We start from the raw sequence: 26,351 nt of genomic DNA on the forward strand, positions 1-26,351 counted from the left end.
GAATTGACAGATATAGACTTCTCCTACAATCAGATGGTTTCAACAGGCCTTATTATGATTGATAATCTGTATTGACTAGAAAAACTTCACATCTGTAGCTGCAACCTCACCAACCTCACCAACCTCTCAGGTAATACAGTAAAAAAATAAATTTTGATGAGATTTATCTATAATATGTCAGGACAATGTACCACAAGTTGCAGTTAGTTTTAAAAAATGGTTTAGTGTTCGGTCCAACAATTTTAAATTTTGCAGAGCCATAAGTAGCAATTTTCCGTTGGTTTTGTGCAGCAACTGGGCCAACTAATTCTGTAGTAAAATAATTACGATGTTTTTTATTCTATACTGACAGGCTTAAACACATTTTAAACATTATATTACTTGCTGGAAACTAGAACAGAAACAATCAGTTACGTGGTGAACGACTTAGACTCTTTCGAATTTTTTTTATGTAGAAATGGAAGTTGGTATAATGAAAAGAACAACTGATGTCTTGGTAACATGCTTGAAAATTGTTGATGACTTTTATATATATCAAAATAATAAAGCAGAGCAGCGAAGCAGAGCAAAACTAAAATGTTTAATAAAAATTGAATGCTTGTACAATGGTAACTAATTTATTCATATCTTTAATGAGATTGAATTGAGTAATTAGCTATAAAATTCTTAATTTTTGGTTTAAAATTGTCAGAGAACTCTGTGAATTAATAGTTTTTATTTTTAGAAAGTTGTAATCAACTTGTGCTTGACAACCTTTTACTTTCACATATCAAGTATTGATGGGAAGCTACACTTTACCTTAAAACAAATTCAGGTTTTTGTTTTTGTTTTTACACAGTTTCCAGTTTTTCTTCATTTGTTAGTTATTAGAAGTAAAAGAATTTAAGCGTAATTAATTAATTATAGTTATAGCTTTAGTTATATTTTAGTATTTATTTTATAATTATGTAGTTATAATTACTAAACTTTGATAGGTTAAAACTTAGTTTTAGTTAAATTAAACTTCTCTCCATTTATTTGTCCCAGCGTCTGCTTTCTGCAAAATTTGCATTTATGCTACCGTTTATCTGCAAACTTGCCAAATCAACATTCAGGTAAGGCAAAAATAATGTAAAAACACATTTTTCAGGGGTTTGTTTTTTTTTGATGAACATTTTCATAAAAAAAACTTTTTCTTGGCATTCTTCACCAGAAATAACTTGGAAATGTGTAAAAATGAAAATGTGTAGGTAAGTGGAAGCTAATTACATGAAACTGTTTTTTTGAACCTCAAAGTTTTATCGATTTCAAAAATATAACTGTGTTGTATTTGAATTATCGAAAAGAAAAATATTTAGTTTGTATTATCTTTATTGTAATTTTAAAAATTGTGAGTGTGAAAATGTACATTTGCATTGCAATCATTTGAAAATTAATAAAAGGTGATGGTAGTAATTGCTAGTATTCCTTAATTTTATGTGTATAGTTTAATGCATAACGTCCTTTAAGTTTACTGCCCTGTCAACTGACTGTTAAATTTGATTTTAATCAAGTTGTATATAAGTCAGCAACTCATCTCTGAGAAATGGCTAAAACATTAGTCACACTGGTCTTTGATGGCTACTAAAAATTGGTTTTCAAAGTTTCACCACACTCAGTCTCAGTTAAACTTGCTGCATTTCATGAAACCTAAAATAATTAGCAAATAGTTTTCAGAAAATTTGGAATTTTATATTTTTCCTCCTCTTGCATAATCTACCCTTATGATTCTGTGTCTCATCAACAAATTGATAATTAATATTTTATTTTTACTTTATTGTTTCAGTTTTTGGCATAGCATTTTCATATTACTCGATATAATGTAATATTTGCCTTCCAACATGTGATTACCTCAAGTATGTATAGTTAGACTGTTAACGTGTAGAATGGAAACGTAAAGCTCAGATTATTATAGAAATATATGCGTCATCTTGCAACAGTAATCATAAACGGTAGGATTTGAATCCATTGGATTGTACAGGACCTTCTGTTTCAGAATTGCTTCACTGTCCAACCTTAAAGAGCTGGACCTTGCTTACTGTACCATAGATTCTGCTAGTTCTGTTGTCATTGAAAGTTTGGATTCACTCGAGAAACTTGACATGCGTTCTTGCAAGCTGACCAAATCATCGCTCAGGTAAGAGGAAACAAGAACCAAAAGCGTCATAACTTACTATAGTTAACATTCATATGACTCAACTTATGCATATTTGATTATTTTTATATCTCACAATTCTATTTAATTGTTATAGGATTTTATTTTGAATGTCTACAATGCCCAATAATGAACGTACACATAAGTTAATGTTTATTGGTCATAAATTTTGATGTCCTATTAACATTGTTGGTTAGATTTGAATCCAATGAGGCTGGCTAAGAGTCAGCAACTCATAGCTGAAAAATGTCCAACAAGATTTCACGTATTTTTTTGATGGCTAATGAAAATTATAGCAAAGGCTTCTTGATAGATACAGCATATCATAGGAGCCTTCGCTATAATGTAATTATTTTATTTCAATGTTTGAATGTATGCAGTGAATATGTTTGGTTAGGTATATTGAACAAAACATGTCTGACCATTTTCCATGTAAAGCTAAATCACCAAATAATTTGTATTGTAGTTAAAATATTTGCTTTCACATGTAAGAATTAGCATTGAAGTTGGCTTTCTTTTTACCTGGAACTTTGTAAACCATATTTTGCAAAAGTATTTCTCTCACCAAATTGGGAGAGCCAGACTTCTCCTCCAATCAGATGGTTTCAACAAGCCTTATTAAGGTTGATAATCTGTGTTCACTAGAAAAACTTGACATCCGTGGCTGCAACCTTACCAACTCATCACTCAGGCACTAAATTACTAAGACATATTTTGATGAGAGTTATCTAAATGTCAGGACAATGTACCACACGTTTAATTTAGTTTGGAAAAAAATTGGTTAGTATTTGGTCTAACAAATTTAGAATTTGCAGAGCCATAACTAGCAATTTTTCATTGATACTGTGCAGCAACTGGGCCAACTAATTCTACAGTAAATAAATTACAATGTTTGTTTATTCCGTGCAGACAGACTTAAAGACTGTGTAAACATTATAATACTTGTTGGAAACTTGAATAAAAACCTTCAGTTACGTGGTGAACAACTTTGACTCTGCTGAAAGTCGTTTCATGTAGAAATGTCAATTGGGATAATGATGAGAACAAGCGATGTCTCGGTAGTACGGTTAAACAATTTTGATGACTTTCATACACATCAAAATAATAAAACAAACAGAAAAAGGTTCGTGTTAATAAATAAATATAAATGTTTTTTAAAAGTAAATTTTAAATCGATAGAACTCTTTTTATCATTTTTACCGTCTGCAAAACTATAACTTTTAATAAAAATTTGAATGCATGTACAATGGTAAATAATTTATTTATATCTTTAATGAGATTGAATTGAGTAATTTGCTATAAAATTCATAGTTTTAAGTTTAAAATTATCAGGGAACTCTGTGAATTACTAGTTTTTTACTTTTAAAAATATGTAATCAAATTGTGCTTTATAATCTTTTACATTCACATCAAGTATTGATGGGTAGCTAAACTTTACCTTGAAACAAATTCAGATTTTTGTTTTACAAAGTTTATAGTTTGTCTTAATTTGTTAGTTATTTAAAGAACAAAACTTTTAATGCAGTTAATTAGTTATAATTACAGCTTTGGTTATATTTTTAACACTTAGAGTATAATTACGTAGTTATAATTATTAAACTTTGATTGGATAAAACTTAGTTTTTAGTTAATTTAAACTTCTCTCCATCTATTTGTCTTAGCGTCTGCTTTCTGCAGAACATGCATTTATGCTACTGTTTATCTGCAAAATCTGCATTTATGCTACCGTTTATCTGCAAAATCTGCGGTTATACTACCGCTTATCTGCAAAATCTGCATTTATGCTACTGTTTATCTGTAAAATCTACATTTATGCTGCCGAGTCTCTAGAACTTCACAACTATAAAACAATGTTTTTGTTATTTCATTCATCCAGTTTTTATCAGTGTAATTTTATGATGCACGATACAAAGTGATTATTGCCTTCCAAAGTATTATTACCCATAGTATGTATGGTTAAACTTTTGACCTGCTAAATTGACTTGCAGAATATTTTGTGTTCCAATAGAAATATCTTTTTTTAACATGTAATTATTAACTTTGAAAACAACTTTAGATGTCGCTGATTTGTTTGAGACTTTCTGTTACAGAATTGCTTCACTGCCCAAACTTAAGAGGTTTGACTTTTCTCACAGCAAAATGGATTCTACTGGTCCTGTTGTCATTGAAAATTTAGCTTTACTAGAGAAACTAGACATCCGTTGTTGCAAACTTGCCAACTCAACATTCAGGTAAGACAAAAATAATATACAAACACATTTTTCAGGGCTTTGTTTTTTATTGATAAACATTTTCAAGAAAAAAGAACTTTTTCTTAGCATTCTTTACCAGAAATAATCTGGAAATGTGTAAAAAATGGAAAAGGGTAGGTAAATGGAAGCTAATTACATGAAGCGGTTTTTACGGATATTCAAATTTTTTTTGATTTTGAAAATATAACTGTGTTATATTTGAAGTATGAAAAAGAAAAATATTTAATTTGTATTATCTTTATTGTAATTTAAAAAATTGTGAGTGTTCGAATGTACGTTTGCATTGCAACCATTTTGAAATTATTAAAAAGTGATTGTGATAGTTCCTAGATTTCCTTAATTCTGTGTGTCTAGTTTAACGCATAACTTTCTTTAAAGAACATGAATTAAATAATATTTTATGGTGTATTTCAATACATCAGAGTTTTGGCTTTTGAATGAGCTATTGTTTGCCATGGTGAGACAGACATTGGTCGGTGTTTATAGGATTTTCCCAGAGTTCTACTGCAAAAATGTTTACTGGCATAGGCTCGGAAAGTCTCGAAAAAGTGTGACGTCTTAATTCTCATATTCAGTGTTGTGTGCTCTTACCGCTTATTAATCAACTCCGATAATGACGGCAATGAATTAATGTAGTAATGAATTTTAAAATTATCAGAGAACTCTGTGAATTAATACTATTTTATTTTTAGAAACTTGTAATCAACTTGTGTTTGACAACCTTTTACTTTCTCATATCAAGTATTGATGGGCAGCTGCACTTTACCTTGAAACTAATTCAGGTTTTTGTTTTACACAGTTTACAGTTTGTCTTCATTTGTTGCAGTTATTAGAAGAAAACAAATTTAAGCGTAATTGATTACTTATAGATATAGCTTTAGTTATTTTTTTAGTATTTATAGTATAATTATATAGTTATAATTATGTACTAAACTTTGATTGGATAAAACTTAGTTTTTAGTTAAGTTAAACTTCTTCCCATCTATTTGTTCTAGCGTCTGCTTTCTGCAAAATCTGCATTTACGCTACTGTGTCTCTAGTACTTCACAACTATAAAAAAATGTTTTAGTTACTTCAATCATTCAGTTTCTATAATTGCAATTTTATAATGCACGATACAAAGTGATTATTGCCTTCAAAAGGTTTATCACCCATAGTATGTATGGTTAAACTCTTGACCTGCTGAACTAACTTGCAGAATATGTTATGTTCCCATAGAAATATCTTTTTTCAACATGTAATTATTAACTTTGAAAACAGCTTTAGACGCCGCTGATCTGTTTGAGATATTTTGTTACAGAATTGTTTTACTGCCCAAGCTTAAGAGGTTGGACTTTTCTTGCAGCAAAGTATATTTTACTGGTCCTGTTGTCATTGAAAATTTAGATTTACTGGAGAAACTAGACATCCGTGGTTGCAAACTTACGAACTCAACATTCAGGTAAGACTAAAATAATATACAAACACATTTTTTGGGCTTTGACTTTCTTGATGAACACTTTCATAAAAAAAACAGAAATACCAGAAATAACCTGAAAATGTGTAAAAACGAAAATGTGTAGGTAAGCGGATGCTAATTACATGAAGCTGTTTTTTGGATTTTCAAATTTTTATCGATTTTGAAAGTTTAACTGTGTTACATTTGAATTATTGAAGAGAAAAATATTTAATTTGTGTTATCTTTATTGTAACTTTAGAAATTGTGAACTTTAGAATGTGCGTTTGCGTTTCAATCATTTTTTAATTAATATGAAGTGATGGTGGTAATTGCTAGTATTCCTTAATTTAATGTCTCTAGTTTAACATATAACATTCTTTAAGTTTACTGTTTTGTCAACTTTGATTGTTACATTTGATTTTGATCAAGTTGTATTAAAGTCAGCAACTCATATCTGAGAAATGTCTAAAAATTAGTCACACTGGTCTTTGATGGCTACTAAAATTGGTTTTCAAACTTTCACCACACTCAGTCACATGTAAACTTGCTGCATTTCATGAAACCTAAAACAGTTAGCAAATAGTTTTCAGAAAATTTGGGAATTTTTTATTTTATATTTATTTTCCTTTTGCATAATCTACCCTTATGATTCTGTGTCTCATCAACCAATTGATAATTAATATATTTTTTTTACTTTATTGTTTCAGTTTTATGTCATAGCATTTTCATATTACACGATATAATGTAATGTTTGCCTTCCAATATGTGATTACCTAAAGTATGTCTGGTTAGACTGTTAGACAGTAGAACCGAAACCTAACACTCAGATTATTATTGAGATATATGTGTCATCTTGCAACAATCATCATAAATTTTAAAATTTTACTCCATTAGATTGTACTGGACCTTCTGTTTTAGAATTGCTTCACTGTCCAACCTTAAAGATCTGGACTTTGCTGACTGTACCATAGATTTTGCTAGTTCTGTTGTCATGGAAAGTTTGGATTCACTCAAGATAAATGCCAAGAGTTCTTGCAAGCTGACCAAATCATCACTCAGGTAAGAGGAAACAAGAACCCAAAGCGTCATAACTTACTGTAGTTAACATTCATATGACTCAACATATGCATATTTGATTATTTCTATATCTCACATTTCTATTAAATTATTATAGGATTTTATTTTGAATGTCTACAATGCCCAATATTGAACATACACATAGGTTAATGTTTAACGGTCGTAAAGTTTGATGTCCTATTAACATTATTAGTTAATTTGGTTGGTTAGGCATATTAAACAGAACATGCCTGACCATTTTTCATGTAAAACTAAATCACCACAAAATTTGCATTGTAATTAAAACATTTGCTTTCACATGTAAGAATTAACATTTAAGTTGGCTTTCTTTTTACTGAAACTTTGTAAAACATATTTTGCATAAGTATTTCACTACTTAAATTGGGAGAGTCAGACTTAGAATATACATTTGCATTGCATTCATTTTGAAATTAATAACAGGTGATGGTGGTAATTGCTAGTATTCCTTAATTTTATGTGTCTAGTTTAACGCATAACGTTCTTTAAGTTTACTGTCCTGTCAACTTTGCTAGTTAAATTTAATTTTAATCAAGTTGTATAAAAGTCAGCAATCATCTCTGAGAAATGGTTAAAGAATTAGTCACACTGGTCTTTGATGGCTACTAAAAATTGGTTTTCAAAGTTTCACCACACTCAGTCTCAGTTAAACTTGCTGCAATTCATGAAACCTAAAATCGTTAGCAAATAGTTTTCAGAAAATTTGAGATTTTATATTTTTCCTCCTCTTGCATAATCTACCCTTATGATTTTTTGTCTCATCGACAAATTGATAATTAATATATTATTTTTACTTTATTGTTTCAGCTTTTGGCTTAGCATTTCCATATTACTCGATATAAAGTAATATTTGCCTTCCAATATGTGATTATCTAAAGTATGTATGGTTAGACTGTTAACATCTAGAACGGAAACATAAAACTCAGATTATTATAGAAATATATCTGTCGTCTCGCAACAATAATCATAAACGGTAGGATTTGAATTCATTGGATTGTACAAGACCTTCTGTTTCAGAATTGCTTCACTGGCCAACCTTAAAAAGCTGGACTTTGCTGACTGTACCATAGAATCTGCTAGTTCTGTTGTCATTGAAAGTTTGGATTCACTTGAGAAACTTGCCATGCCATCTTGCAAGCTGACCAAATCATCGCTCAGGTAAGAGGAAACAAGAACCAAAAGCGTCATAACTTACTATAGTTAACATTTTTATGACTCAACTTATGTACATTTTATTTTTTCTGTATCTCACATTTCTATTAAATCTGTCCCGTATATATATATATATATATATATATATATATATATATATATATATATATATATATATATATATACATATATACAATATGTATTATTTATATATATATATGTATATACATGTATATATATATATATATATATACATTCATCTGACTCAACTTATGTACATTTTATTTTTTCTATATCTCACATTTCTATTAAATTGTTATTGGATTTTATTTTGAATGTCTACAATGCCCAATATTGGACGTACACATAAGTTAATGTTTACTGGTCATAAATTTTGATGTCCTATTAACATTGTTGGTTAGATTTGAATCCAATGAGGCTGGCTAAGAGTCAGCAACTCATAGCTGAAAAATGTCCTAAAACATTTCACATATTTTTTTGATGGCTAATGAAAATCATAGCAAAGGCTCCTTGATGGATACAGCATATCATACATTAGGAGCCTTCGCTATAATGTAACTATTTTCTTATAATATATGAATGTATGCAGTGAGTATGGTTGGTTAGGCATATTAAACAGAACATGCCTGACCATTTTTCATGTAAAGCTGAACCACCAAATAATTTGTATTGTAATTAAAATATTTGCTTTCACATGTAAGAATTAGCATTGAAGTTGGCTTTCTTTTTACCTTGAACTTTGTAAACCATATTTTGCAAAAGTATCTCCCTACCCAAATTGGGAGAGTCAGACTTCTCCTCCATTCAGATGGTTTCAACAAGCCTTATTATAGTTGATAATCTGTGTTCACTAGAAAAACTTGACATATGTGGCTGCAACCTTACCAACTCACCACTCAGGTACTACAGCACTACGACATATTTTGATGAGAGTTATCTCTATGTCAGGACAATGTACCGCAAGTTTAAGTTAGTTTGGAGAAAAAGATGTTTATTACTCGGTCTAACAAATTTAAATTTTGCAGAGCCATAACTAGCAATTTTTCATTGATACTGTGCAGCAACTGGGCCAACTAATTCTATAGTAAATAATTACGATGTTTGTTTATTGTGCAGACAGGCTTAAAGACTGTGTAAACATTATAGTACTTGTTGGAAACTTGAATAAAATCCATCAGTTACGTGGTGAACGACTTTGGCTCTGCTTAAATTTTTTTCATGTATTAATGGAAATTGGGATAACGAAAAGAACAAGCAATGTCTCGGTAATATGCTTAAACATTTTTGTTGACTTTTATACACATTAAAATAATGAAGCAGAGCAGCTTGGATATTAGGAATACTCATGAATTTTACAGGTTGACTTGCAACACAATTCACATTACAGTTATTTGGAATCAAAAGGCTCACCATTCTTTGCTCTGCTTTGTTGTACGTGTAAAATATGTGTAAATGTAATTACAAGTTTTTAAAAGCTTAAAAACGAACAGCTAATTACACTGATCACAAATAGGCAGTAGGTTGGAATCCGTTTTTCAAACAGCTCAAATGAGACGTAGTTGAACACAATGGCTTCTGTTTACACTTTCATGCAATCTCATTAAATGAAATATTTATAGAAATGTGTTTCACTCATTCAAAAAACCCTGTCTATTGTCTTTTTAGCATCTTTTTCAACCTCATTGTAATATTGTAATTTTAAGCACTGATATCTCAGAACTTGCCATAAGAATTCATTTAATTTTTTACCGTAGCTCAAAGGAGTGCATATCATCCTTTGATAAACATGACAGGCCTGTTGGTCACCTGTGATAGTTGACAAAGGTTGCAGAACTTATTCACACTTTTTGAGAGGTATTTCAGGCTATATAATTATTATATCAGTTTAAAGAACCATTCACGCCGTTAATTGTATGTCAATCAATGTTCACTGTTTTTTGCTATTGGTTTAAACTGGTTAAATAGTCATAAATTTTCTATAGTTATCGTATGAAATACTTTTGAGTCTGTTTATGTAATTACGATAGCCGATGAAGTTAGTAAGGAAAGTTATTAATAATTAAATACTTTGAAATGTCTAAATAAAGGTTGTTTTAGCAAAACTCAAATTTTGTTAGAACCAGAAGTTAGTTGTGAATAAATAAATAGTGATTAAACAGATATTAAATTCTTTTTTCAATATTCTGCAAAACGATTTGATATTTTGAAAAACCAAAACAAAAATTAACTCATTGTGTTGGAAAGCTGTGAAAAACTAATTTTGTCTTGAAAAAGTCAAGAAAACACAATTTACTTTATCATATAAATTAGGTTTTCAAAAGTTCTAAAGCTTTGTTCTCCTGGTTGGAAACAATGTGATATTTAATTGCTTGCATAAATATCATATTTGAAAAATTATATCGAGTTTATTTCTTTGCAATTTTATCAACTGACTGTGGTAAAAAAGAATCGCATTCGTTTATTTAGAGGTATTCAGATGGTTTTTGCTAATTTGGTCTAAGCCGCAAAGAGGGTAAATTTACTTCATTCCAGCAGCCACAGAAATATTATGAGTTTAAGTTGTTAATTGTTCTGTTAAGTAAAGCCTTTAGCAGAACGGAAAAATCTTTTCCCAAGCAGTTGGTTGCAGTTTCATTTGGATTAGAAGATAGTAAAATAGTTTTTTTTTGTAAATTACCACAATTTCTGTATGCTGAAACCTTAGTTTGAGACAATATTTCATTCATTTTAACCTTTTCAATTCCAATTGCGTGTTTATGCAAAACCTATGGCCGACTGCGGTATGCAAATTTTTGCAAATTCCTGAGCAATCACGTAGTAACTTAATTTCATTATTTATTGACAAATCAACCAATACTATTTAAGAATTTTATGTCATTGACAGTGTTGTCCAAAGATTTATCATTAAAATTAATCTAAATTTGCAACAGAATTTTAATCCTTTCTTTTGGAAGTAACCACTCAAAAACCAAAAAATTTATTTTCTCGTGTTTAAACTATTTAGTGCACTTATTGCATTCACAAGTACCTCCCAGGTTGAAACAGAAAAGCTACCCATGTTGAGGAAATTGTAGCTAACTCAAAATCAGAATTTAGTGATTACAAAGATATTGAAAGTGGCAGCACTGATTCTGATAGTGGTGGTAAAAGTGATAGTTTTGTAAGAGTCCTGAACAATGTATAAGATTGTTTTAGCTTCATGGCAATCGTAGCTTCACATAGCTTGAGCAATGCACCAAACATACATTAGATACTTCAAATTTTTTGCATAGCAATGTTTGGTGCCATATTGGCAAAATAACATAAGTAATAAAATTTTCCAAGTATAGTTTGAAATTAAAAGAAAATGTATCCTAATCTTGAAGGAAAATCAGATATTTTCAGTAAAATGGCTGGCAGTAGGCCGATGCTAAATTTGTACATGGATGGCAGTTAAAGCCTTAAATCACCTAAGTAATACTTCACCCAGATGATCAGGAAGAGTATGAACACAACTAACCTTGCATGCCTATAGCTAACATTAATTTATCTGAGTTAATGTAAATGGTTTTACATTTATATTTGTTAATTTTCCGACTTTTTAAAGAGAACCACTTAAAACTTTTCAAATCTCCAAGCATCGAAACTTTTCTCACCATTGTGTCCAAAAATCTTACAGTTTCACGACATTTAATGAAAAACTTATTTTAGGACAATTATAATAAACATCTACCTACGACCAGCTCAGCCAAATTTTTTTGTAACCATTAACAAGCTAGTGGTAATATTACCAACAAAGTCGTAAATACTACTGTCATTAAAAAGATAATAACATGACTGGAAAAAAATCTTACAAATAATGCAAAATTACTATGAAATAATGAATATAATAAAAAATGAATATACTTTTGACAAAATTAGATTGAATTACTCAACATCTTTTTGTTATGACTTTTTCTCTTGCATAAAATACTTTTGTGGTTCTTGCTGTTTTGGCATTTCTCTTTTCGCATAATCTACCATTGTGCTTCTGTGCTTATTGGCAAATTGGCAACTATAATATATTTTGGTTATTTTATCGGTTCAGTTTTTGGCATTACATTTCCATATTACTCGATGTAAGGTAATATTTGCCTTCTAATATGTGATTACCTACAGTATGTATGGTTCGACTGTTGACATGTAGAACTGAAACAGAAAACTCAGATTATTATAGAAATATATGCGTCATCTTGCAACAATCATCATTAACGATATGATTTTACTCCATTGGATTGTCCTGAACCATCTGTTACAGAATTGCTTTACTCCCCAAACTTAAAGAGCTGGACTTTGCTGGCTGTACCATAGATTCGGCTAGTTCTGTTGTCATTGAACGTTTATATTCACTTGAGAAACTTGCCATGCGATGTTTCAATCTCACTAAATTGAAACTCAGGTAAGTGGACACTTGAACAAACTCACCATAACTTAGAACAGTTACCATACAATCATTCAGCTAATGTATAAATTATTATTTATATATACATCCAAAGTTTCTATTTAGTTTTTAGAGAATTTTATTTAAAATGTCTCAAATGCTTTATTCTGGATCTAGGCTAAGTAGGGTAATGGATAATGCTCTGAAAGTTTGGTGTTCTATCAACTTTGACTGTTAAATTTTATTTTAATCAGGTTGGCTAACAGTCAGCAACTCATCTCAGAAAAAGGTTCAACAATATTTTCACCCATGTCTTCAATGGCTAGCGAAAAATGAATTTTCAAATTTCCGCTTCACTCATTGTTTGTTAAAATTCTGACAAACTAAATGACATGAAACCTCAAAATATTTTATAAAAACAATGTCATTCTTTGACATCAATTGATGGTTACCCGAAGTATGGATGGTTAGGCTTCTCACCCATAATAGAAACACTACAGCACCTAGATGGCGGAGATTTTCCGCCAACTTAGTATTTAAAGTTGAGGCCTCTCTTTATGGAAACACAACCTATGTGATAGATCACGTCACCCTTAAAAGGAAGCAGTCAACTCTGAGGTTCTCCGACTCCCTCGTGACTGGGTACAGACACAAAATCAGTGTATTTGTAGTCTAATCATGATGCAGCAGCTGCAAATTACTAGCGCAGCTTTTCCGTTCAAGGTTACCAATGGTCGTCTTGCTCAAAGACCTAGTCTTTACCAATCGGTAAGTCCAAAGAATAATTTACCAACTGTAAGGGACAAAGTAAGTAAGTTCTCAGAAAAATAACTTGCCAATGTCGGCTCACTTTAAGTGTCAACCAAACACTAGAAAGACCCACCTAAAAGGTCTTGAAAACCTGGCATGTGGTCATTGCGAGTGATCCTACAGGCAGCCCCAAACAAGCAAGACCTAATATGTGGCTTACAGAGGTACTTTGGTCTAAGGGAGATTATCGATAAACCTTGCTTGCTTTAATTTCATGGAATTTTTTGGCTCTAGTGAGACCAGCCATTGACTTAGGGGGTACCACAACATCGATAGCACTTCATGCTACTTTAATGTACCTTCAAAAAATCTACAAACTCTTCTGCAGAAGGTGCCCTCTCAGCATAGCTCTCCGATCATTCTACGCAAAACCAACATTTCCCGACCTCAAATCAGCATGCCAAACATGCACTGTTGGTACTGCCAACTCATATATGGATTCCTGAAACCCTTCATAGATTTTCATTTGAAGCCTAAATCGTTTGAAGTCACTCCAATGTCCTGCAAAATCGTTTCAATTAATCTAAGTGAATATTAGCTGTGTCACAGGCTTCAAACCGGAAGTGGACACTTCGACGCCATGCTTCTTGCCAAGGCATGGTGTACCAGTGTTGACTTTTATAACTTTTCCCTGGGCGGCGTCACCAACTCTTCTTCCTTCAAATTGACAAGCAGTATCACCACCTAACACGCAAATGAGCGGGTTAGTCAATGCCAAGTTCATCCTGGTTCAGAGCCACTCATGGTCTCTTACCTAAGCTGCGATATTTATTGCCCCATCGCTAGTGCACGGATTCAGCTGTTTCCTTAGCCGATCCAAAATCGGTTCACGAGCCTTGCTTGTCAAGGATGCTGAACAATGTGCCAACATCATGTTGATGGCCCAACATCATTTATTCATAGAGTTGGTGGGGCTAGTGGCCCAACACAGTCTATTCCCATACCCTCCAGAGCTTTTGGGTCTATGTGACTTTCTTTCTACTAACTTATTCGGAACTGCACCGCAGAAATATGTAATATAAACTAGAAAATTTGTACTAAGATAAAGAGTTAGCTAAATATTTGGTTACATAAGTTGAAGTAATTGTTTTATTCATATCTGCAAGAAAAAAGTTTTGGTCAAGGTTGATGACCGACAGGCTTTATGAGTTTTGTTAGATTTTTCTATGAATAAAATGTTTGTAGTAAAGTCTGGATACTACAGGTCTACACCTATTTTGTGTTTTAACCATTTCTAAATTCCATCTCATAATTGCTTAGATATAAATTCAATTAACAAAAGTAAAATGCTAAATATATGTTATATCAAATGAAAATTTAACTGCCGCTCTTGCCTTCTGGAACTTTATATTAGGCATTTGTGACCCCAGCCGTCATGATGTACAATCGTGCGGTAATTGCATTGTTCACAATAGCGCGCTAAGTGTGCTTCACCCTATTATATGACTCACCGTCACTATTTTAGTAAACAGTGGTTTATAGTGCATTCAACCCTGCTCTTTCACATGGTCTGATTATTTTTGTCTGTCCAATCATAAAGCCAGAATTGCCATTTAATTTCACCCATATCGATGGTTGCTATGGAATTTTTCATAACCCAAGATCATAAATATAGGCTCTAACTGCGGGTGTGCGCATGTATGTGGCTATTTCCTGTTTTAATGCTTCAGGCTAGAACAAAATAAAACCATCACAAGAATTACAGCTAGTTGATGCTAGATGAGTATTTCTACTTAGAATCGGAGTCAGCTGTCTCAGATCATAGTTAAAGCGATGATGAGAATTATGATAATGGGCCAACCTTAGAAATACAGCTGCTTACGCAATATGTGGCTGCTAATGATAATGCGAATGAATTAAATCAAATTACAGAGAATAACGATCAGCCTATCACTGCTGATAACGTTCCCATTCTAGCTGTTGACATCAAAATAATAAGTGGGTGCAAATGTAGGAAATTATGCGCTAGTTTTATGTCATCTGAACAATTAAGCCTCTTTAGAACTGTGTATCAAGGATTACCGAAGGAAACATTGAATATGGTTGTGTCGGGACAGATTGCCACTAGCAAAACAAACAAGCCCCTCCAATGCGCTACAATAAATCTCTGCTGTGTACTCGTGCTACACTGTGTGAGTGTTAAGCTACATAAAAAGAGCTCTAGATTGAATGGTCACTTGATGAGTTGGGTTGATATTTCCGCATCCTGATGCCTTCTATTGCAACTTTTCGTTGACCTTACCACGACCTTCTGTAAAGGTGAACAATTCTGAATACATTTCCAACTCTTTGTTAAGTTGTTGGACTGTCATTATATGCAGTCATAGCAATATAGCTTGATGTGAAGTGCCCAGTTTGAAGCATACTCGTTTAATGAATATCTCCAGGACAGTGAGCTTTTAGCCACATATGTATATTGTTAACCTTACCATGACCTTTGGGAGGTCAACCGTCAATCGAATTGGAATAAAAATGCAACGATCATGTTTTTCAGGATTTTATTGCGAAGAATTCCAGGTTTCATCAATATAGGTTGAGATTAAGTGGTTGGTTGCTATGGCATTTTGATTTGTGAACAAATACCATGATTTACAGTTCATGAATCACCAAATTTATCCTTCTTAAACTCAAAACAACAGTTTTAGTTCATTACGAGACCTTCTTTACTAAATCTTGCATAACCTGGGCATAAATAACCCAATTTAAAAAAATTAAAATGCATTAAAATCCTCAGAATTTGCTAATTTAAAATTTTTAAATAACTCAAAAATGTGGTTTTAGCACGATTGTACATTCTGACTGCCTGTGTCACATTTTATGAGTGGTGAGTCCAATAATGATAATAATACTATATTGCTAGTAAAATATCAACTGCTTTTTAATACTAATATCAACTGCTGCCAAGTGGCTAGCTAGACATTATTTCATTTTATTCAAGCATCTAATTCTACTTGTATGGATTCAGTAATGTCTTTTCCTGATGTCAATCTATATATATAGCATTTGCTTCTGTAGCGAACAGGCGTTTGAAGCTGTCGATGAAAACAATTTTCAATGAATTTTATTTAATTTTCGATAAGCCCCTAATGTTCTACATTTTTGAAAATGATTTTGTACTCATATATTTTTTCCTATTTCTTGGTATTTCAGAAATTACTGGTGACTTCAATAATAATACTCTATTGCTAGTAAATAATCAACTGCTTTATAATGCACTGCTGCCAAGTGGTTAGCTAGACCCGATGTTATTTTGTTTAATTCAAGCATCTAATTCTATTTGTATGAATTTAGTAGTATTTTCCTGTTTTTATGTTTGTCTTACAATTATACTTTAGTGTTTACTACTCTTTCGGTCATTTTCAGGCATTGTAGTCTCTTTTGTACAAAGTATCTTATGGGATGTAATCACACCAATGTAAAATAGTTAGTTTTGTCTCTATAAAGTAGAATGTATACTAGTGTAACATTTCAAATTATTTATAGTCAGTAAAGCGAACTCGAATCCCTTAAACTGAATACATTATTTTTTTTAAATATAACTTCTCTAATATTTTTGCATAGCAATGTTGTTTAAACACCGTATAAATTATTTTTAATGTTTTTACATGTTTTAAAGAACATTTCTACAAGTCTTCAGCAAAATAGAAAAACTTTTTTGTCCAGTGACTACTGGTAACAAAATTAGAAGAAAAAATATTTTAACCTTTTTCGCGACTGGCTGCACATGGCTGCAATGCACCCAAATTATTGAGCTACTTAGAAGCACAATTTAAATATGAGATTGCTGTCAGAAAACAGCAATGTTTTATCTCCAATTTTTCATAGAGACCTAAATAAATGTGCTGTGGAAAGTTGAGAAACAAATTTTTCTACAAGCTGACATTTTCTGTTTGCAGATAGCCTATGAAGATCTTATTATACGTTACAGTTTTAGCAGGGAATATTATTCTTCAATATAATAAACTTCAATGCAGTTCAAATTTTATAAATGTATAATAGTGTTAGATAAACTTCCTAGCATTAATTCACACGATTGGTAGTTTGCAGCAAAATTTATTCTTATTCAACATAAAAATTGAATTTTTGAAACTAAATTAATTGGAAGCACAGGTCACGTATAGTCATATGGTTATCAAACAAAATTTTGCCAATTTTTAGGATGCACAAATATAAAAATCTGTCAAAAGTCACATATAAACACACACAAACGATTGCGACATACAAACAATGATGATAATGCTGGCAGAAACTGAAACGGGAACAAACCAAAGCTGAATTGATCATTCAAATACAAATTTTGTAGCATTTTTAGAGTCTTGCCTTCCAGTACAAGCTGCAGTATCATTTTTTTTCATGTATACCACAGATTTGCTTCACTAACAACTCTGAAAGATTTGGATGTCAGTGGCAGTAAACTGAATTTTGAGATTTTGGCTGGCATTGACACACTGGTGTCGCTAGAGAAGCTGGACATGACGTCTTGTGAGCTGACAGTACTTCCATTCAGGTTAGTCTAAAGATAATCCTTGTGCAATGCGTTAGAACAGTTTCAGTCTGATAGAAACTTGTTTATATTTGGATGCATCGTGTGACTACATCAAAATTTTATTTTATAATTCCAAATTAATTTATTAACTTCAAGGGCTATTAAATATAAAATAAAAATGGTTGTGAATTTTTCAACTTTGATATTGCATAAAAATTCATAACAGTTTTTTACTTCTTTTAACATTTTCTTCAGCGTGACTGTGTCGGGGTACAAAAATGTTGATAGCAAACCAGACTTCTGCACACAGTTTGGCTTTACTTAGTGATAGACTTATTATAGATTAATTTATTTTTGACTTGGTATGTTAACAGCTAATTATTAGTTTGAGTAATTGAAATATTATCTGCAGAACTATTCCACGGCTATACTCTGTACTTAACACACACGTGTTAAACTAGCTAAAAGTGTCTCTCTCATGCAAAATGTTTGCGTTCCAACTAGTGACATATAAATTCTTTGCTCTGCTTAGAGGTTGTTTAAACGCTAATATCAATTAGTTCAGTGGTGATTACAAAAAGTAAGTAGATAACAAAAGGTATGGGTGATGTACTGAATTGGTTTAGAGAAATAAAAGAAAAACAACTGCAAGCATTTATTACTTTTGACGTTTGTGAATTTTACCCTTCAAGAACAGAGGCACTATTGAAAAAAACTTTAGTTTTTGCAAGCAACATAACAGAAATCACAGAAGACGAAAAGACAATGATACTACGTGCAAAAAAATTGCTTGTATTTCACAACGACACGTCTTGGTCAAAGAAGGACTCTAATAAATTGTTTGACAGGACTACGGGTATTATAGGACTATGGGACTAGCTATGACAAAGCGGAGACTTGTGCATTAGTAGGGTCTAACTTACTGACTCAAATACCCAATGAGTTGACTTGCAGTATTGGACAATACAGAGGTGACGGACTTGCGGTTTACAAGGGTACTCCACAAGCTATAGAGAGAAGAAAAAGACTAATATGCAACATACTTAATAAAAACAACTTAAAAATTACTATTGAGGCAAACAAACGGTCAGTAAACTTTCTTGATGTAACTTTAAATCTACAAGATGGTAGCTTCAAGCCTTTCCAAAAACCAGGTACCACAATACTATATGTGCACGAACAAAGCAACCATTCACATTCCATTTTGAAAAGCTTACCCGACAATATAAACAAACGATTAAACGCACTTTCATCAAATGAACAACAATTTAACAGCACAGTGCAACCATACCAAGAAGCATTCCACAAGAGTGGAAACAACAGCAAACTACAAAATGACAGTAACATGAACACATCCAAAAATGTAACAGACAAAAAATCACATGGTACAACCCCCCCTTCAGCACCCATTTTGCAACCATTATCGGACAACAATTCTTCAGCATAGTTACGACAAGCTTTCTAAAGAAACACCCACTTTAAGCAATGTTTAAAAGACAAACCTTGAAACAGAGCTACTCAGTAATGCCAAACCTAAAGACAATCATTGATGGGATCAAAAAAAACCTCACTAAAACCATTACACAACAAAGAAAAGACAACAAGAAAATTTGCAACTGCAGACAAAAGAACAATTGCTCTTTGGAAGTAAAATGCGGAGCCAAAAATGTGATATACCAAGCAACAGTAAACAACCATACAAACAACCACATAGAAATCTACATAGGACTTTGGTCAACACTTTGCTAAAGCCTCGTTTAACACAAAAACAAACAACCCCACACAGAACTGAGCAAGCAAGTTTGTAAGTTGAAAAACAGCAACTCAACATACAACATAACATGGAAAATATTAGTCCAAGCACAACCATATACAAACAAAAAGCTGCAAACTATGTTTACTAAAATAATACTACATAATATGCAAACTACACTTAAGCACAGTGAATAAAAGAAATGAATTGACTTCTAGTTGCAGACACGCTAGGAGTTATCTTCTTGATTAGACTTTACACTAAATCACATGATTAATACAGGAAACACATTTCTAGTTTTTTCGGCAAATTCGGTAAAGCTTTTCGTTTTAGTACAACCGTGTCTGATGAGGGCATCACGCAAAACAAATTTGTAGCGCAATGAATAAAAGTTTACCTTCTTCTTAACAATTTTTCAAATATTTGATACTTCACTAATTATTTTTCAAGTTTTTAGTGTAGAGTTCTCTTTTTATATGTTTTTTCACCTGCTTTTAGTTACTATATATATATATATATAAATATATAAATATTGATATTTATATGTATATATATACATACATATATACATATGTATATATATATATATATATGTATATATATGTATATATATATATATATATATATATATATATATATATATATGCAACTAACTACACTGTTGGAATATGTTAATGTGTTGTGGAATGTGGTCCACTGAGAACAGAGCTTAGGCTGAGGTAAACAGAGCCGGGCTGTGCTCAGTCAAGCAGAATAATGAGGTCAGAGTTCAGCCAAGCCAAACCAGAGCTGTGCCGAGTCAAATTTGAGCCGAGCCGTGGGAGATCCAGCCAAGTAGAACGGAGGCGGAGCTTACTAGCTATAAAAGCTCGAACATTTGTGTAGAAGAGCAGAGCGGTTCTGGGCCTGTTCACTGCCTGTTACTTGATTATTCTTGTAAAACTTATGAATTAAGCAGAAATATATGTATAAACTCATGCACCGAGTCTTGTACTACTGGAAGAAAATAAAGGTCGCGCAAAAACCTTTACACTGGTGGCAGCAGTGGAATTGCTGACGATCCCAAGAACTCCACCACAGAACTCGCATCGGGATCACTGGACACTGGGAGGATTACTGGATTTTGGATGAACTGGGCCGCCTGAAAAACGGCGACACTGCTCCTACTGGAGGAACTTCCTGACAACAGGAAGAAACACAGTGAGAGCTGCAGAAAGCCCTTCAGTATTGGACCTAGTGGATGTACTGCTCCGGGAGCAGAAACCTACTAAAGGTTCCGACAGGACTTGCCTGAGGAGGCAGCGAGCGCCTACCGGAGGAGTTTCCTACAGGAACAAATCTGGAAAGGAGCCAACAGCCATGGACACAGTAAAGTCACTGCTCTGGAAAGAGAGCAGAAACCTATTGAAAGCCAGACATGGCAAATAAGAGAGCAAGAAATGCTGACCCGGGACCCGACCGACTAGTCGAGGCACTAGAGCGGGTACTACTGATGCCAAGGCTCAGGAGCCAGCACCACGCTTTAGAATTCCCCAGTTCACTGAAAAGGGAGATATGGAGTACTTCATTACTTGCTTTACGAATGTATCCAACACCAACCAGCGGATGGAAAGAGCGACCCTATTGCACGTCTGAGCAGCACTTGGCAAAAAAGGCTGAGGACTGCGAGCGGGACAATGACCAGGAGGCCAATTTAAATGTCTTCTAGGAAAGATTCGGGCTATCCACCAAGCAGGTGCTAAGCCAGCTCAATGCCCTTAGGCGAAAATAAAGGACGACACTTCAGGAGCATGCTATGAAGGTCGAGAGTTTGGTACGCATTGCGTACGGGGAACTGACGAATTGATGTCAAAATAGTATGGCTATAGAGACTTTCTGCAGCTCATTAAGGGACCCTGCCCTGCAGCGACATCTGTTGGCCATACATATGCCCACACTTTCTGATGTTGTACGGGCCAAGAATGATTACCTCAGCCGACCTCACTTCACCAGCTGTTGCCTCCCAGGAAGAGTGGGAGGGCAGCCCATCAAGTGTGTTTTATATACAGGATGCACCACAAATCTGATCAATAAGCAGGTCTTGGACTGATTGCCAAGAGCCGTATAGGACCAACCCTCAAGAGAGACCCCACAAGTTGAAGAAGACGATCTCGGTGTGACGGCGTGACGGTGGTCTGACTTGAATCAATGGAGTGTCGGGTCACCTTGAAGAATTGTTCCAGGCAGCTCAGCCCAACTGTGAGGGCAGGGACAAACGCTAAGGTTGGCAACCTTGCTGCGTCGGTATGCCACTGTGTTTAGTATGGGTGATGATGAAATGGGAAGGAATTCGGAGGTGGAACATTCTATTTCACTGAAGGAGGGCACTCAGCCAATCCGACAACCCCTTCACAGACTAGGACCGGATAAAGAGGAAGAGGCCAAGAAGCAGGTCAAGGATCTGTTCAAATGAGGACTCATCGAGCTAGTTAGAGGGGCTTGGAGCTCCCCCGTGGTGTTGGTCTGGTAGAAGGACGGGAAGGGGTGGTTCTACATTGACTCCTGCCGTCTCAACATCATCACAGAGCAAGATGCCCACACGCTACCCAGGATTGACGACAGCCTGGACACCCGGTCCGGCAGTCGCTAATTCAGCACGGTCGACCTGGTAAGCAAATTTTAGCAGGTACCCCTGTATGCAGAGACACAGGAGAAGTCGGCTTTTTTGACACGGTCCAGACTGTGGAAACGGAAAGTGTTGATTTTCGGACTGATGTTCGCCCTGGCCACCTTCCAAAGACTCATGGAATGCGTTCTACACAGCCCCCACTGGAGAACGCTGCTGCAATATCTGGATGATATAATCGTCATCGTCTCGGATATCGATACGCATCTAAATAGGCTGGAGGTCTTCCAGAGACTCAATAAGGCCGGACTAAAGCTGAAGCCCTCCAAGTGTGAGCTATTGCAACCCCAGGTCCGCTACCTGGTTCACATAGTAAGCCAAGACAGTGTCTCTACAGACCCTGACAAGGTGGAGGCAGTAGCAAAATGGCCGAGTCCGCGAGGAGTGACGGAACTCCAAGGATTCCTCAAGACAGTCAGCTACTACTGACAATATTTCCCGGAGTTTGCCACTTTAGCACACCCCTTGCACCGACTGACTGCGAAAGGAGAGCAATGGAAATGGGCGGAGGGAGAACAAGCCGCTTTCAATACGCTGAAGGAGAGCATCAGCACCGCCCTGATCTTGGGCTATCTGGATCCTTTGAGACAGTACATCCTGGTCATGGATGCCAGCAGATGTGGAGTAGGGGCCGTGCTGTCTCAAGTGCAGGAAAGCTGCTAGAGTCATCGCCTACTACAGCAATACCCTAACTTCCTTGGAACACAATTACTGCGTCACTCGACGGGAGCTACTGGTGGTAGTGAAGGCGGTCAAGCACTTTCGGCCAAATCTGTATGGCCAGAATTTCCTCCTACGGACGGACCTTGCGTCACTCCGGTGGCTATGCAGGAGGAAGGAATCCTCAAACCAAGTAGGCCAGTGGCTTGAGATCAAGGTAGAGTTCCGCTACATCCTGGAGCTCCAGTCATGGAGTCACCACGGGAAGGCAGATGAATTGAGCAGGCAAGCCTGCAACGACTGCTGGCAACGCGCAAGCATTGAACAGAGGGATGGGGGCCTTCACGGAAGGAGCTGGCAAGGGAACAAGGGCCGTTAGCCACGTGGGTACCAACCTGTTACCTGGAAGGGACTTCCGCACTCGATAGATTGGGATCGACCCTGGGCAATGTCACATACCCCGGGGCGCCGGCCGGCAACCCGCACAGGACCCCCGTCCCAACAGTGGCGAGATTGAACCTGGGTGCCAGAGGTTCTCCCGAAGGGCTATCAGGCCTGCCAGGAGGGACAGGACCAAAAAGCGAACTGCTAAGGACACAGGCTATTGGACAAGAATCAGTTGCCATCATGTACTGTGCCATCGCTACAGGAGAGGAGGGTCCAGCAGAACACATGGAGGTCGGGAGCAAAGAGCTGGACATCTTGCATCACATGCGGGGCTCTCTGCGCATACGACAGGATGGCGTGCTGGAAGCACGCAGGCCCTGCAGGGCCACGCCGGATGGTGCGCCATCTGCCCCTGGCCATGCGGAAAACCACGGTTTGGCAAACACACGCCCTGGCTCACTCTAGGGTGCGAAGGGCGATAGGTCGCCTCCAACTGACGTTGTACTGGCCCAGACTGACGTCCACAGTCAGACGGCTCATCAAGAGTTGCGATGTGTGCCAGGCCGCAAAGCATAGAGGGATGAAGGCGTCCGGAAGAAAAAGGAGGGTTTACACAGGACGACCCTGGCAGAAGGTTGTCATGGATCTGGTTGGGCCATTTTCTGTCACGCCAAGGGGAACAAGTGGGGGCTGTTTCTCACCGACTACTTCACCCGGTGGCAGGACGCCTTGGTACTACCTGATGTCGCAACCCCTGGGCTGGGCTTCCTTGTGTCTTAGATTCAGTGTGGGGGGCAGGCAACCCTGCAAAACCGCGGTCAGTGCCCATTTGAACTACCAATTGGCGTTCCGGCGTATGAGGTACATGTATTGCCCAGGTTCGATCCCGCCTTGTCAAGGGCAGGAAGCCTCTTCAGTCAACCGGTCGGTACCCACTTGGCTAGTGGCCCCGCTTTTTGGACGAGTCCTTTATTTATGGGCATCTGTCCCTCTGCTCGATGCCTGAACACTGCTTGCAATCCTCACAGGTTTGCCTACTTAGGCCACCTGCATTGCCGTTCTTTAGACATGACCTGTGTTCAAGCATGTACAGACCTCCCCCAAGATCTCGAGCCATCGGGCTACTTGGTTTGAGAATTCTTTCATTCGTCATAGCCGGCAAAGGGAGTCGTGGTCGGTTCAGAGGAGGAATTCCTGGCCATACATGTAGTCCCGAAAATGTTTGACGGCCTTGATGACCGTTCTAGCAGTTCTTATCGGGTGATGCAATAATTGCGCTCTGATGGGGTTATAATCTTACTTTAAAAAATGACCAGTTTCTCGAAGCCATTTTGCATCTGGTATTGCACAGTTTTCACCTTGTTTTAACTTGCGACTGTGTCTAGAATATACTATTCCGGGGGTATAGATAGCTTAGAAATGGTGCGGAACTGATGCTGTTTTTCAGCTGGTCAAAACTGGTCTGTTCCTCATTCGTCTATCTCAACATTTCTATCTCTGCCATCAAACGTAGCAGGGAGTGGGCTATTATGACGAACTCCAGGATATACTGTCGGTAATATCCCATGATCCCAAAAAATACCTAGAGTTCCGCAATTCCTTACAGCTTGGACTATTTGGTGACTTCCTGCACCTTTGCTAGATCTGTGGAGACCCTATCCTGGCGGAGGGTGTGGCCCAGGTAGCGCACTTGGGATTGCAACAGCTCACATTTAGAAGGTTTCAGTTTCAGTCTGGTTTCATAGAGTATCTATAATACTTCCTCAGGGTAATGGAGGTGAGAAACAAGACTGGCGCATTGATTATAATTTCATTCATATACAACAACATTGTTTTCCACTGGTTGCTGTGCAGAGCACCTTCCATATGCCTCTGGAAGGTTGCCGGAGCAGAGGTCAGCTCAGAGGTCAAAGGCATAACTTTCCATTTTCATAGACCAGACCTGGTAGAAAGCCAATTTTTCTATTGCGTCTGCTTCCAGCGATACTAGCCAAAACCTGCTGACCAGATCGAGCGAGCTGAAATATTGGCTGCCTGACAGGGTGTTCGGACTTTTGTCGATCCTGAAAAGAGGGTACCAGTCTTCCTAAGTAACTGTGTTTAGTCGCTGGTAATCGATATAGGTACACCACTTCTAATCCTTCTGTTTTACCAACACCATGGTGGAGCTCCATGCTACGCTGGCTTGACAAGGCTTTTCTCTAGAGGATTCTCTACCTTCTGGTTGGCTTCTGCCTCTTTCTTTGGCCGTCGTCTATGAGTCGTCGTCGTCGAATCCTTTCCTTCAGAGACATTGAGTGCTCTACATCGGAGGTTTTTCCTACGTCCTGGTTGCCTGTGCAAAACATAGAGCCATAATGGTTCAGCAGTGCAGTAAGCCTTGTTACTTGGCCTGCTTTTACGCAATTTGGTCTAGCTGCTCAGAAAAACTCCTAAATGTGAGTTGGTACTCCATTGGTTGAAGTTGAACCAGCTGTCCACAATAAAAGATCTTTCTCCTCGTCTGGCAGAGTGTCCACCCTGGTATACGTGCCAATAGTGGTACCGGAATTGTGAGCCAGCAGTGGTCCCATAGTGTTCAGGCATCTGGCCATGACTTGGCCCTCAGGCCCAAGACGTCTGTTAGGTAACCTTCAATCATTCCCAATAGACAATAGTTCCATTTGGTGATACGACAGTGCAGTGCCATCTCCTTTTGAGCTGGCACCACTACTACCTTGATTACTTGCGCCTTGTTTTGGGGCAGGTGTCTGTGTCTGTCGGTGCGTACTAATGGCTTTACGTCCTCTCAGACCACTGCCTCCTAATTTTCCAAGGAAAATTGTTTTGTCACTAATGATGGCATGCCTGGCATCTTCACTTAGTCAGATAACTACAATGACCTCTACTGTCTTAACCCTCTCAATTGAATTGGCAACCAAATAATCTTGTAGACAGGTTGTCTGGTTTCATTGGCTAACAGTAGTACAAACTTTGTAATAATTAGATTGAAGAACACTGAATATTTCGGTCAGATGCAGGTAATTCTGTAGTAAGCTCTTATTGCTACATTGATGTGCC

General features: G+C 36.1%; 1 protein-coding gene across 1 annotated transcript in view; it reads left to right on the plus strand.

The window, feature by feature from the left end:
• LOC137410410 (leucine-rich repeat protein lrrA-like) overlaps positions 1–26,351 on the plus strand; it is a 166,571-nt gene that overhangs the window by 59,084 nt on the left and 81,136 nt on the right. The window contains exons 7-10 of the mRNA XM_068095830.1: positions 4,264–4,404; positions 7,976–8,116; positions 12,408–12,548; positions 17,707–17,847. Of these exons, the coding sequence (XP_067951931.1) occupies positions 4,264–4,404; positions 7,976–8,116; positions 12,408–12,548; positions 17,707–17,847 (564 nt within the window). The remainder of the gene's footprint in view (positions 1–4,263; positions 4,405–7,975; positions 8,117–12,407; positions 12,549–17,706; positions 17,848–26,351) is intronic.

The sequence above is a fragment of the Watersipora subatra genome, unplaced genomic scaffold (assembly GCF_963576615.1).
Source record: "Watersipora subatra unplaced genomic scaffold, tzWatSuba1.1 SCAFFOLD_80, whole genome shotgun sequence".
NCBI classification, from domain to species: Eukaryota; Metazoa; Bryozoa; class Gymnolaemata; order Cheilostomatida; family Watersiporidae; genus Watersipora; species Watersipora subatra.